The 15,013-nt window shown below is 36.8% G+C and overlaps 1 protein-coding gene across 1 annotated transcript in view; it reads right to left on the bottom strand.

Moving 5' to 3' along the window:
- The window catches only part of gadl1.S (glutamate decarboxylase like 1 S homeolog), a 140,338-nt gene that overhangs the window by 89,506 nt on the left and 35,819 nt on the right, over window positions 1–15,013 (bottom strand). The window contains exons 4-7 of the mRNA XM_018269298.2: window positions 7,503–7,593; window positions 4,127–4,233; window positions 2,214–2,329; window positions 536–615 (exon numbers count right to left, since the gene is read on the bottom strand). Of these exons, the coding sequence (XP_018124787.2) occupies window positions 536–615; window positions 2,214–2,329; window positions 4,127–4,233; window positions 7,503–7,593 (394 nt within the window). The remainder of the gene's footprint in view (window positions 1–535; window positions 616–2,213; window positions 2,330–4,126; window positions 4,234–7,502; window positions 7,594–15,013) is intronic.

The raw sequence follows: 15,013 nt of genomic DNA on the forward strand, positions 1-15,013 counted from the left end.
TTGGACCAGGTAAAAACATGAAAAAAATCGAGGCAAAAATCCAGATATTCCGATATTTTATCCGATTTTAATTTGGATCAAGTACAAGGAACTATTTTATTACTACAGAGAAAAAGAAAAATATTTTTAAAATTGGGAATGATTTGATTAAAATGGTGTCTAGGTGATATGGCCTTATTATATATTATATTATTCTATCTATTAACTGTAATCATGATTTTGACTGATCTGGTTGCCAGTGCATCTCTACTTTTTTCAAAACAAATCATTCATCTTTGACAATACAGCATTATGGAATATAAGATACACTGCAAGTGATTGAATTGTACTGCAAGCAGTTATTTTGTCTGACAAGCACAAAAAAGGACATTGTGAATCTTGTTTTATTTTCAGCTACTTCTGAAAAATAAGATACCTCCCATAGGGAGAGCGGTTTCAGTTATAATAAGATGTTAAGAAAATGGTAAATGGCAAAGGTAAAAAAATACATTTTATATGCTTCAGAAATGCGTCTGAAGGGCGCTAATTCACTTACCGATCATCAGTCTTCACAAAATATACATTTTCGGTGCCCATGCCGAGGAAAGCAGCTGCCTTCTTCATGGAGTAATGACACTGTTGAAAACACAATAATGACAGTGTATGGAGAAGTGTCATGAACAGGAGCTAAAACAATTTTCATCCTACCAAAACAGTGTGTGGCAACAGCTTTGACAAAGCCCTAATGTAAGAAGCTGAAAGCTGATATTATGTGATATTATATATTTACTTGCTTTATTGTGTTGGTATTCATTTTTGAACTATAAATAAACACACAATTTTATATGGAATTGAATGGAAATAGTTGAAAGTATTTTAGGGAAAAATATTTAAAAAATATTTAAGTATATTTTGTAATGCTTAACTTTTCACATAGCATTATACATTACATTGGATGTAGGGGAGACAAATAGATAATGTAAACAGTGTAAAAGTAAAACAATTTTAGTGGGTGACACCACTGAGTGGGTGTTTGGGGGGAGTGGGCATTCTTTATGCTAAAAAAGTCAATTGGAAAGTCAATTAATTTACTTGCAGCATTTACTATGAGGTTAAGGGATACTGTCATGGGAAAAAACATTTTTTTCAGAATGAATCGGTTAATAGTGCTGCTCCAGCAGAATTCTGCGCTTAAATCCATTTCTCAAAAGAGCAAACAGATTTTTTTATATTCAATTTTGAAATCTGACATGGGGCTAGACATATTGTCAATTTCCCAGCTGGCCCAAGTCATGTGACTTGTGCTCTGATAAACTTCAGTCACTCTTTACTGCTGTACTGCAAGTTGGAGTGATATAACTCCCTCCCTTTTCTCCCCCAGCAGCCAAACAAAAGAACAAGTAACCAGATAGCAGCTCCGTAACACAAGATAACAGCTGCCTGGTAGATCTAAGAACAACACGCAATAGTAAAAACCCATGTCCCACTGAGACACATTCAGTTACATTGAGAAGAAAAAACCGCAGCCTGCCAGAAAGCATTTCTCTCCTAAAATGCAGGCACAAGTCACATGACATGGGGCAGCTGGGAAATTGACAAAATGTCTAGCCCCATGTCAGATTTCAAAATTGAATATAAAAAAATCTGTTTGCTCTTTTGAGAAAAGGATTTCAGTGCAGAATTCTGATGGAGTAGCACTATTAACTGATGCGTTTTTTAAAAAAAAAAAAACATGTTTTCCGATGACGGGATCCCTTTAGAATATACTTTTTGAACACTGGTGGGGTGGAATCAAATTTGACTCAATTAAAAAAAGAGGTGGTAAGATTGGAATTGGAATGATATAGATGTTGCTTGTAGGTACACTTTGGTTACTAGAGTGGTATGTCACGAGGAAATACTGCCAGCCAAGACTCTTGATAGCTGTAGAACAAAGATATTTATGTAACTCCAAAAGCAGCTAAGAAACATATAATGATCAATGGGCTACCCATGAGGCTCTTATTCATATACAGTTTTATAAATATTGCTAAAACTGGTCAAACTCTAGACATTTTGGTGGCCTGAAAAATAATGTACTGCGAGGCCCAATAAGCCACTGATCACTACACAAAAATCCCAAAGGTAGAACCTCTAAGCTTATTTTTGTCTTTTAATATAGTTCATAAAATAACAACGGGAAAATGCAATATACTTCACTTTAAATTTTGCCAGTAGATCACAACAAAAAATACCTCTTCTGATGTAAACATGACAAGCCGTGGAGCACTTGAAAGGCCTTTTTGTTTTATGTCTGGGCAATACTTATACCTGGCTAGGTTTACAGCATACATATTCGAAAGTGAACCACCTGTAAGAGACAAATGCAGTTCTGGAATCTTTGGTAAAACTATAAGAAATGATTCATTATGGAAAAAATAAGCTTATCAAAAGCTGCATTGTGTTGCCTGATATTCACAGTATTGTAGCAGGATAATAATGCAGGCTATTCTCTTATAATTATATTAATGAAAACATTATCTCATTTAACCATTTTGTCTTATTTATCTAAAACAGCCATTAGTAACTTTTAACAATTCATATGTACATGGTTTATGACTTTACCTGCAAAATATATATATATATATATATATATATATATATATATATATATATATATATATGTTTTGATATACAGGTGAGTCTACTGTTATATTAAAGGACAGGGCAGTGGGTACATACAAGTAAATAAAGTCGGACAGTTTTGGATTAAACTGGTTGACAACTAAAATGATCTAACAAGTTGGCACATCTATCCAGTAGATGAGTTGTAATCACAATAAAATGAACCTGCTATTGTGCCTGATTTAGACATGTGGGGTATATTTATCAAACACTGAAGTTAGAGATCTCCAAAGTCCTCTAGAGTGAAATGCTGCCACTCTCCATTCATTTCTATGGCATTTTGAAAGGCATATTTATCCCCCATTGATAAATACTCTTTTAAAAATGTCATAGAATGAATGGAGAGTGGCAGAATTTCACTCTAGGGCACTGTGGAGACCTCTAACCTCACTCTTTGATAAATATACCCCTTGGGGAGAATAACTTACAAGGGGTCTTTTTGTTAGACTGGGGAAACAAGAGCTCATGCACAGATCATTCTTTACCAGGGTCTGGTTGCAATTTGCACCACACTTCCGATGCAACAAGTTGCAGAGAGCAACCGTGGCTAGCAATGCCCTTACTTCTTACCATAGGTGGTAGAAGGTTTTTAGTAGCCTTAGGGGTATATTTATCAAAGAGTGAAGTTAGAGGTCGCCACTGTCGTCTAGAGTGAAATTCCACTCTCCATTCATTTCTATGGGATTTTTAAAAGAGTATTTATCAATGGGTGAATGTGAAAGTTCATCCTTTGATAAATACACCTTTCAAAATCCCATAGAAATTAATAGAGAGTGGCGGAATTTCACTCCAGAAGACTCTGGCGACCTCTAATATGATAAATATACCCCTATAGGTATAATGATCAAAATTACAGCAAAACCGCTTATCCAGAAAACCCTAACCTAAGGTAATACACATTCAATATTATGGTTTCCATACCTGTATTATGGAACACAGGGTAACGATTTGGTGTTTCCTCCACATTTGTTGGCACATTGAAAACAAAGTCAAAACTCCAGTACCACTCCTCTGCCTCCAATTTTGTTCAGTGAAAAATGTGTGAATGGTGATTGTCTGTGGTAGACTAACAGCCAAGGATTGCCCAGTGTGTCATTGGCCTAAAAGCTGACACTTGCATAACATGAAATGCACCTCCAATAATAGCAAAAAAGATTTCCAGATCCAGTCCCAAGAATTTTGTATGACTTATTTTTAATTCTATAAAAGTTTGATTACTAGATAAAAATGAGAATCCTCACTTAGATAGCAGTGAAGTATAGAAAAATATGTGCAGGGTTTCACAAACTAGTATTCTAATCTAATATTTAACTTGCATTAGTACCACCCATTCTGTTTCTGGCCTTTTAAGTCATATAACTACTTTATCAACGCACAAGTCTTCTACAAAGTAGAACAGCACAACCAAGGGGAAAAAACAGTGATAATAGAACATCTGAACTAGTACTATTAAAACACTGAGTAAAATGGATTTCCAACTTACCAGGACTAAATATACCATCACCTTCTTTCCAGCCTAGAAATTCAATCATTTTCATCAGAATGGCTTCCTCAGTTAGTATAAATGCAGTCGATACTTCATAAGTATATCTATAAAATGTAAAATTCACTCACATAAACGGAAACTTCATGCATGCATAGGCACACAATACATTGATTTTATACTGTACTTTGAATTTATACTATATATTTGAATGGTGCCAGGAGAAAATATTTCAGTGACTTTCTTTTGAATTACAGATATGGGATCCATTATCCAGAAACCTATTATCCAGAAAGCTCAAAATTACTGAAAGCCCATCTCCCATTGACTCCATTATAATAAAATAATCCAAATTTTCTCTTAAATAATACAACAGCACCTCGTATTTGAGCCAAACTAACATATAATTAATCCTTATTGCAAGCAAAACCAGCCTACTGGGTTTATTTAAAGTTTTTCCTAGAAGACTTAAGGTATGAAGATCCGAATTAGGGAAAGGTCCATTATCTGGAAAACGCCAGGTCCTAAATATTCTGAATAATAGGTCCCATACCTGTACATGTTTCCTGGAAATATTTATATAGATAATGTGGTTCTTACAGATTTGGAAGACTTTTTTGTTGCATTGGGCAACCACAAAAAAAAAACACTGTTTACAAGAAGAATAAGTTAGAAGAGCCACAGACTTGATTCAATAGAGGCTGTCTCATCCATATATACTTTTATATTGATTGAGGGTGGTAGGGGAATGGATTTTAAGCTTAAAGGAACAGTAACGCCCATGATTAAAAGTGTTTTAAAGTAATAAAAATATAATGTACTGTTGGCATGCCTTGGTAAGACCAGTGTGTTTGCTTCAGGAAGACTAATACGGTTTATATAAACAAACTTTTTTGTTGCCATGGGGCAGTCATTCAGTTTGAGAAAAGGAGAAAAGGTACAGGTTACATAGTAGATAACAGAAAAGTTCTGTAGAATACAATGGGATTCCATTGTCTTATCTGTTATCTGCCTGTGCCTTTTTTTGCCTTTTCAGTTTGAATGGCTGCCCCCATGGCTACACAGCAGCTTGTTTATATAAAAATTATAGTAGTCTTTCTAAAACAAACACACTAGTGTTACCAGTGCAGGGCAACAGTACCTTTTCATTATATTTTCATTACTCAAGTTTTTTTTTTAATATAAAATCCAAATTCTTAGTGGAAAAAAACCTCGAATTTTTCGAGATTTATTATACCCCAAGGCTACAAAAAGTCTGTATCTACAAATCCACCATCGCAGACCTGCCAAAGTTGTTTGTAAGTCTATGGGGGAGTGCTCTATCTATTTGGAGTTTTTCTCCGATTAAATCAAGCTTTTTTAATAATAAATAAGGTCAAATCCTGGATTCTAGTTTGGTCTAACATTTATTATTTTTATTAAGTGTGCAAGAGAGTAAATTACCTGTTTTTTATTTTCAAATTTAATTAAGCAAACACAAATGCTAAATTATGTTTCAGCATGTGTGTCTGCCTGAAAATGCTGCTAGCAGCCTTACAAAATTGGTCCTCTGTACTACAGGTATGGGGCCTGTTATCCAGAATGCTCGGGACCTGGGGCTTTCCGCATAACAGATCTTTCCATAATTTGGATCTTCATAACATAAGTCTTCTAGAAAATAAATTTAACATTGAATAAGCCAATAGGTTGGTTTTGCTTCCAATGAGGATTAAACATATCTTAGTTTAGATCAAATACAAGGTACTGTTTTTTTAATATTACTAAGAAAAGGGAAATAATTTTAAAATATTGGATTGTTTGGATAAAAGGGAGTGTATGGAAGATGGCCATTCTGTTTCTGGAATAACGGATCCCATTCCTGGGGGGGGGGGGGTTAAAACAATGAATCAGCAGGTTACATTGACATCACCCTTCTTTCTTCCTAATCTTATATGTTAGGGTGTGAACAAAAACAGGATTGGATTCTGGATAATTGCAATGAACCAGCCCACAACAGACAGCAGGGTAACAAAATCATAAACTTATGGTAACCCATAACCCCACTATAGGGGGTGGGGTTAAATTCCTGCAAGAAATGAGATATTTAAAATGATCCCTGGGATTGCCATGAGCAGAATTATTCAGTTTTAAAGCAAATATTGGATAGCACTGCTCTAAACATAGGGCTGAATCAAGTTTTTACTGAGTTCGGCTACCATGTATCTCTGTGTATAAATCTGGAGTAACTGTAAGCTGCTGCTTAAAAATGCTATTGGAAAATCGATTATCAAGGCTTTTTACGAGTGTTTTAATAGAGCAACTTCTGCCAGAACTTGCTTGCTCGCTTGAAATTTTCCCCATTAACTTAAATGGATTATGCAAGGTCTGAAGTGGCGTCGAAAAAGAGCATCAGGTCCGGCATTAGGACAGCGCACAAACCTGGATGTTTATTTTACACAGCTTTTTACCCCATTTTTTTCTGCAAGATTCATATTATGCAGCATAATAAATAGGCCCCTAACTGTGATGCAACACTTTTTGCAGTTACATTTTTAAATCTGTGAACGTTTGATTTGAGATCTATATTAATAGATCTAACAGCTGTCAACATACAGTACATGACATTTGGCTATGACAATATATAGACACCCGCAGTAGAATGATTAAAAAGTTTGTTATATTGCGACAAATCAGACATAGGAGAGATTTTACAGGAGTTATGTATTAATTATAATTGAATATGGATACTGCTGATTAAAGTAGACCTGTCACCCTATGAAATAATTTCAGATCCTGTTCTTTCATATTAACCGAGCAAAATAAAACTTTAATTGATCTCAGCAAATGAAAACCCCTTTGGAATCTACGATCACAGCCATCGGACATTTTCTCTAAGCTTTCATGAAGGCAACTTTGCATCATTCCTAAATCTTATGTATGCACCAGGAAGGAGCAGCTAAAGCATATGCCCAAACACAGGCTATTGGGAATGGAAAGAATGGAAGGGAAGTGCATATTGTGAAGCTATTTTTATGCTAATTGTATAGAGGTGTGAAAGGTGATGTATGTTTGGCAGCCAAGATACTTAAACAGCATGTACTGATGGTTAATAAATACATGTCTTGAGATTCATGTTTAATCTAAAAAGGGATTTTATGCCTGGATGACAGGTTCCCTTTAATAGGGTTGGTCTTTAGATCACTTATTCAGCTCAAAACGGGAATTTTCTGAAAGCTTGTTGTATCTTCAAAGTTAGTACATGACCACACCAGTTTTGTTATGTTTCCCATCAAAAGTTTTACCCCCCCAAACTTTTTTAAATGGCAACGCTTAAACTGTTTTCATATGACAGATTTCTATTTTTCTCACTTACAGGTACAGTTCTGTCAGTACTTACACACTTGGGTTCAGTGCCTCAGTTATAAAACGAGCAGCTAAAGAGTAATGATCCATGCCAGCATACAATTGATTGAAGAACCTTGGGTGACCTAGAAAATAAAGTCATTTATGAGCTGGCAGGGATTACAAAAAGATGTGCTCATTTTAAAATGCTTTGTTTGACTCATAATCTTAGTTGCCTTTCAACAAATGTCAAGTGTCTTGAATGTATCTAGTTCTTATTTGTCATTAATACAAATACATGTCTGCAATAGAGACAAGACAGTAATTTAATTTTGCACAGATTACAATATTATTGCTTGTCTTGTGAAAGTTATACTATCACTTTCGAACGGGAAACTATTTTTTTCCTGTGTTTTTTTGACAATTCCACCTTACCCTCACCTCTTTGTTGCCTGTAGCTGGAAATCTCTTATAACAGATAAGCTATGTGGCCCATGCTCTGAAGGAGGTAATGGAATGGAATTTGAGACTGTCATGTCATATTCAGGCCATTGTGAGATAGAATTGTGAGAAGAATTAGTAAAGTGTTATGTTTTGCATATATGGAAGTGCATGGAACTGCATGTGTCACGACCGGCACCCAATACCAGAACAAGTGCCAAGTACCCTGGTCTCGGCTCGGCTTCACCAGTAATGTGACCACCTCTGGGCTTCGGTAGGAGCCCTCAGCTTACTTGGGTGCCATCTGGACTTAACTAGGGGTACAAGGCAAGATGTTCTGGCTGGCAAAGGGGCACGACCGGATAGCAAGAGTCTTTGGGCAGAAGGTCAAGGTACAAGGCGTCTGGTAGAAACGGAAACAGGACAGACCGGGTCAGGTCAGGCAGATAACAGAATCGGCAGGCAAGGGTCAAAACCAGGTAATCAGACAGACTGGATCAGACAGACGGAGTTAAAAAGGAGTGATAAAATTACCATTTGGTTTACATGGAATATACTGGAAGGTCCTATCAGAAGGGAATGTATCAAGTGCAATGACTGAAGCCCTAGGAGGATGGAGAGCAAATTGTTTTTAGCAGTTAATTCTACTATCTCCCCATGGTGCTCATGTAGCAGTTTTAACAGGTTTGCAAAGTTATACCTGGAATATCATATGATCTACATACTTATGGTAAAACAGTGCTAACATGGGTGTTCTATTCAGTTACATTATTTTCATTCAAAACAGAAGATGGCAGGCACTCACAGATCCCACAGACAGGCTTGTAAAAGAACTGAGAGCTTTACTTTAGGCCTATGAGCCTATGATTAAGTGCCTACAGGCACAAAACATGTAAGGCTATGTTTTCATTTACTTTGTGGTCTAAAATAAAGTTCTCAGTTTTTTAACAAGCCTGTCTGTGAGATCTGTTAGTGTCTGCCATTATCTGTTTTGCTTGGTTACCTCCACCTTGAGCTGTAGGTCTGGGCATGTGCACCCAGACCCCACGTACTACTGGTCAGACAAAACACCTATTGGCCTTACACTGGGATGTTTTCTTTTTAAATACATTATTTTCATTGACAGAATAAAACATTGAAGGGGGGGTCTTAAATTGTCCCTTAAATATCCGTTAAATATTAATCCAAATGTCATAAAATTAATCTAACTTTCTTTCCTAGAGACTATCCCAAATAAAGGAGATGCACCATACCATTGAGTAGGTAAATAGCTGAAACTGTATCTCTGAACATTGCCGTCTCTATATAATAGAGGTAAGTGATCTAATAATTGGAACCAACATATTCATCAGTATACTTATTAAAATGTGAGATATAGCTCACCACAGAAAAACTCACCCACCTTCTATTCATTCCTATGATTTTTATATACAAAGCAGGCACTAGTACCATGTGGAAGATGGGACTTAGTCTGTAAGTTTGTGCTCACCTTGTTTGGACACTTCAATTCCTGATCCCCATAATGGGAAACCTCTCAGGGAGTGTAAAATGAGTCCAATCCACTTTAAAACCAAGTGCTGCTCTTTCTAGTCTGCCTTCCTTACACAATGAAGTTTACTATTACGAGTGCTACATATGGCATTAAATACCTCATTCTCAACTTCTCCAAGGGATTGATTTCATTAAATCACTCTCTTTTATTGGGATCTTCCAAGATGTGCAGCAGCATCCACCACTGGGGAAGAGCCATGAGCTCCCTCCCACTATATTACCTATACACATAACATTCCAACTGGGAAAACATCCCTCCCAGGGGCATAGGTTACAGCACCTGCAATTTCCTTAAATAGTATGGATTTAGTCTGTGTTTCCATAGTCTTGATAATCATGGAAATGAACAGAACACTTCTTGATTACTTAGACAACAGATAATATTGCTACAGAATAAAGTCTAGTCGCATATGTTTTATTCAACTTGGTTCCATTTTTCAGTTGGGTTATTTTGTATTAAAATCTTTATAGGTATTTTTGGTCACCTAATATTTATAACAAGCACATACATTTTTAGCTTTAGATAATGACAGCAAATATATCCATAAAACACATATGCAATGTATATTTTGTTTATAGGAGTTCTGTAGAACAGAACTGTCATGATTCTCAGTTCAGATTCTAATAAGCCATTAATGCACCACTGAATAAGAGCATCCCAGTACTTAGGTTGCCCTTTGGGTATTGTATCTCTGATACACCAACAGGCCTGTCTAACACTAGTGAAGCAGCACAATGCCAATCACTCTCTTTTTAAATTACACCTTTGCCCTCAATGTGTTTTTAGAGTGTTTCTCTGACAAGCAGCACTATAAATCACAATAAAAGAAATGACAGTTTGAGAGCAGAGAGATGGATTACTATCTGGCAAACTCCGATGAACACTATATATAAAAAATTGTGGTGGTTTTCTTTAGTATTTAATTTGAAATAACTGAATAATTATAGTACAATGCTTTTGCTTTCAGTGAGCTACTGTCAAAAGTGTTTAGAGACCCCTCACACTTAGCAGCACATTTACTCAGGTCCAAATTTTCAGAAATCTTCGCTATACTTCACGCAACTACATCAGATGACTACGCGCATTCATCAAAATGCGAAAATCAGTCCTGGCAATTAAATGCTGCCGTATTTTAACTAGGAAATTCATCACAGCAAAAAAATTCACATACTTATTAGTTATATTAGCCGGACCGATACCCATGGGTCGTGTGGGTTCGGGCCGACCTCGCACACCCCCATTTGCGGGTGGCGGGCGAATCCGGGTTGAGCTCTCCCCATCTGCCACCTTATTCTTCCGACTTCCGGCTCCTTTTTTATAGATGTGCACCTGCTTGCCATCATCGGCAGGGCGGGTCGATGGAAGTCGGGTCAGGTTTCACCCAACCAGCACATCACTAATACTTATGGTTACATCATTTTAAATATAGATGGTATATACAGGTCATATGTATGCATTTATTAGTGATGGTGAAATTGCTGGAATTGGCCACTTATTAATAAAAATGCCCAAGGAAGCAAAATAAAGACTAAAGAGGTCCTCTATTATCCTAGACATGAGCCCATCCTAAAACAAATGTGGCATGAGCTTCAAATGGTCAAGTGTAAATAATATATAGCTACAACAGTTACAACTTGTAAAACATAGACCTACATTAAAATAGGAAAAAACTCTAGCGTTTTATCTTTTTTAAACAAAACATTCTCAACAGTAATACAAATCTCACCACTTACCAACCTCATAAGCAATCTGGCATCTTCAGAAATTCCTTTCTCTAGAGCATACACACCTGCTAGTAAGCCCTACACCTGGTGATTAAAAACAGTATAGCAGTCACTGAGCCACTCTTGTTAGGCTCAGATGAAGTAATTATGGGTTTGGAGACCTTAGGTATAGTAAGGACAGACAAGAAAAACTTATAATACAGACAGCAATGATGCTGAAATGTGACTTTATATCACACAGTGGCTGCAGAGAATGCTTGGACAATGCCACAGGTAAGTTACATTAAATAGCTTGAAGAAGGGGTTGAATGGCTTTTTAGTAAGGGAGGGAATACAGGGTTATGGAAGATAGCTCATAGTACAAGTTGATCCAGGGACTAGTCCGATTGCCATTTTGGAGTCAGGAAGGAATTTTTCCACCTCTGAGGCAAATTGGAGAGGGTTCAAATTGGGTTTTTTGCCTTCCTCTGGATTGTCACATCATAGCTCCACCCCGGACATGGCACGCCCCCTTGAGTCACTGGGAGAGCCATGGCAGAAAATGGAAAGGAATAATGGAAACCTTACGCAAATTCTGAAATTAATGAATGAGTGGATAGCATGTCAGCATGAAGTGTATGAAGGAAGTAGCACCAATGAATAAGGATAAAAAAGGGAGAGAAAAACAAATTTGCTTGAGGAAGCCATTGGCTAAAGGTGGCCATACATGGAGAGATCGGCAAACGAGCGGATCTCCCTCCGATATGCCCACCTTGAGGTGGGCAATATCGGGCTGATCCGATCATGGGCCCTAGGGCCCAACGATCGGATCCTAACGATGCCTAACGGGCAGTCAGATCGCGGGACCACGGGATTTTTTTGTCCCATCCAATCAAGATCTGGCCTACTTTCGGCCAGATCTCGATCGGTGAAACCCGTCGGGGAGCCCCATACACGGGCCAATAAGCTGCCGACACAGTCTGTCAGCAGCTTTTATCGGCCCGTGTATGTCCACCTTAAGATGTGTAGCTTTCTTTAACAAGTAATGATTTTGTTATTTGAAACACATTACTATCAGCCAGTATGTGATTACATTTTTTTAAAAAACATATGAATGTTTTATAAACCTATGCAACAAGGAAGGTGAAAAAATTGTCAATAGTATATCATAACCTACATGACTTAACCAAACAATGAAGAAATCCTTTAGGAAATAAAGTTTTCTGTAGAACAATCCTAGCTGATATACTTCTGAAATGATGTGACTGTTCCTAATCAAGTAATGATAGCAATAAGTGATTAAAGAAGGCGCTACAGGCTCTTTCTGCCTTCTTAGAAGAGGGTCTACATAACTGTAGATCTATAAGAGTCATTTTAGGTTGTATTTGTAGTTTTAGTTGCATTGATGTCTGCCTCCTCACTGGCCCACATCCTGATACCAGTTCAGTGTATCCTGCACACAAAATCACATTATCTTATGGTCCAAGTGTGTCTTCACCTGTGACTCTTGTAAAAACTAGTTCCATCTTTGTCTTCCTGGCAGAACTACCTGTGTTTATTGACATATTTCTTAAATTTGCTAAAATTGCTACAGGATACTGTAGTGAGATAATTTTATATTAAGAAAAAAAAATGTTGTTTCTTTTTTTTTTTAGTATTTGAACCATTAGGTTTCTCCTCAAGTCTATATAACTGCAATGGTTCTGATTAGTCCAAGAAATTTAAACTGATAATATCAATATTTAGTCCATGCCTGTTTTTGTGCACATGTGTAATACATACAAGTATTGAATATTATAAAGAAACTATAAGTATATGTAATGATAATGATAATGTCAGTCAAAACCTTTATGAAACCCTTACATTAAAATGAGAACATTCAGAAGTACAGTATATGTGATTATGGTATTTCAGTCATACAGCATGCAATAAATGGGAAAAGCAGACTCACTGGAACAGTCAAGTGACAATGGCTAGTATTTTGTTAATAAATCAAGAATTTTGTAAGTTAAGAAACAATAAGATTGAGCTACAACTGATTAAAATAAATTATTACAGAGCCAGGCAGCTAGATCAAAATAATAGAGTTATACTGATCTAATGATATGTCTGGGAAGGATTGTTTTCAATAGGGATGCGGCGAATCCACTATTTTGGATTCAATCAAACCCCCAAATCATTCGAGAAAGATTCAGCCGAATACCGAACCAAATCCGAATCCTAATTTACATATGCAAATTATGGGTGGGAAGGGGAACACATTTTTACTTCCTAGTTTTGTGACAAAAAGTCATGCGCTTTCCCTCCCCGCCCCTACTTTGAATATACAAATTAGGATTCAGATTCGGTTCAACCGGGCAGAAGGATTCGAATCGACCGAATCCAAATCCTGCTGAAAAAAGAATACAGAATAAATGTAAGCACTTAAAAATTCAAAGTTTCTGCAGTTATCAATTACTGTTAACTAACCATCACTCAGCAAAGGAGTGTGAGTCAGTTTTTGATGTACAATTAGCTCTCATACATCATTGATCTTTTCTCCCTTTGCTTGGATAATGAACTTAACCAACTCCCTATAAAACACCTCTGGCACAAAAAAGCCTGCATGTAAAAAGGCAGATTGCTGAGAGGGGGATAGTAAAATAATAACTTTATTATTACAGAAATAGTATATCTTATTGGAGGCTGATTTAAACTATGTGGGAAGTGTTTAATAAACCTTAACAATAGTCACTTCTTGGTAAAACTTTAGACACTTTAGAATTTCAGAAGAAATCATTACTCTATTAAATACAGTATAAAGAAAGAGAAGATAAAATGTGCTGACCACTATCTCTCAATAGGTAAGAATGGTACACATTCTGACACATTCACATGTAGGGATGTGAAAAATAGCCACTCTTAGTGAATATTGGCAGACAAATCCTCAGTGTGTTAGACACCTAAATGGGTCCTAGTGGGGACTTCTGTCAATGCTCTGCCTTAAACTAAGCCCCTGTTGTTCTCACAGTATACTGTAGATAGCACTATGCTATAGTATAAAGGTGTAGGTAACCATGTGCTCTGGGTCCATTGCTTTAACCCTTACCAAGCAGGCAGGAAGGGAATGGGTAGTGGAACCTAGAACCTAGTAAAGTGGATATCTATAATCTTTAATAGATAACTCTAGGAGTGATAGATAGGTTATTTAGTTGAGCAGCTCAAGGTTTCGATGAGGAGAGAGGGATTAAGATCCCTGGTACTAATAACCCAGAAGTAGGGATTCCCCTGGGTTCCACTTAGGGCACAGGTTGAAAGCTGGGTGTACCTTCTCAATTGCTGTTTAACTACTGCTAAAATGTTCCCTTACCTGCAGGGATCCAGCTGTTCTCTGATGCTGTGAGTATATGCTATCCTTTATGCTATATGTCCTATGTACTCATGGATTTGTGGATTATCCTGTAAATAAACTAAGTTATTTGCTTAAGCATAAAGAACCACTGGTGCCCAATTCTTGTGCTTAAGCACTTGGTTACAGTTGCACTACACCCTGCCTCCACACCGTTGCGAGGGCTTACTCCTGAGAAAAAGGTCTCATCCGTGGCACATATATATATGAAAGTAAGCTGAGCTCATAGTAGAGACGGTGTTATTTTATTTTTAGCGCTACACACACATCATTGAGAAATGTCAATTCATTAACAAAATTCCTTTCTGATTCATCTTTATTTACAGTAGATCAAAATTATTCTGCATTCCCTAGTTTGGTCTAGAATTACTGCCATTATTTAAACTATTTAAAAAGCTTCTTATCTGCACAAGTTAAAGCATAAATTGCATAATTGTTTTCATGGTACTTCCTTTTAAATAACTTCATAAATTGTATGGGTC

Source organism: Xenopus laevis, chromosome 6S, assembly GCF_017654675.1.
Source record: "Xenopus laevis strain J_2021 chromosome 6S, Xenopus_laevis_v10.1, whole genome shotgun sequence".
Lineage (NCBI taxonomy): Eukaryota > Metazoa > Chordata > Amphibia > Anura > Pipidae > Xenopus > Xenopus laevis.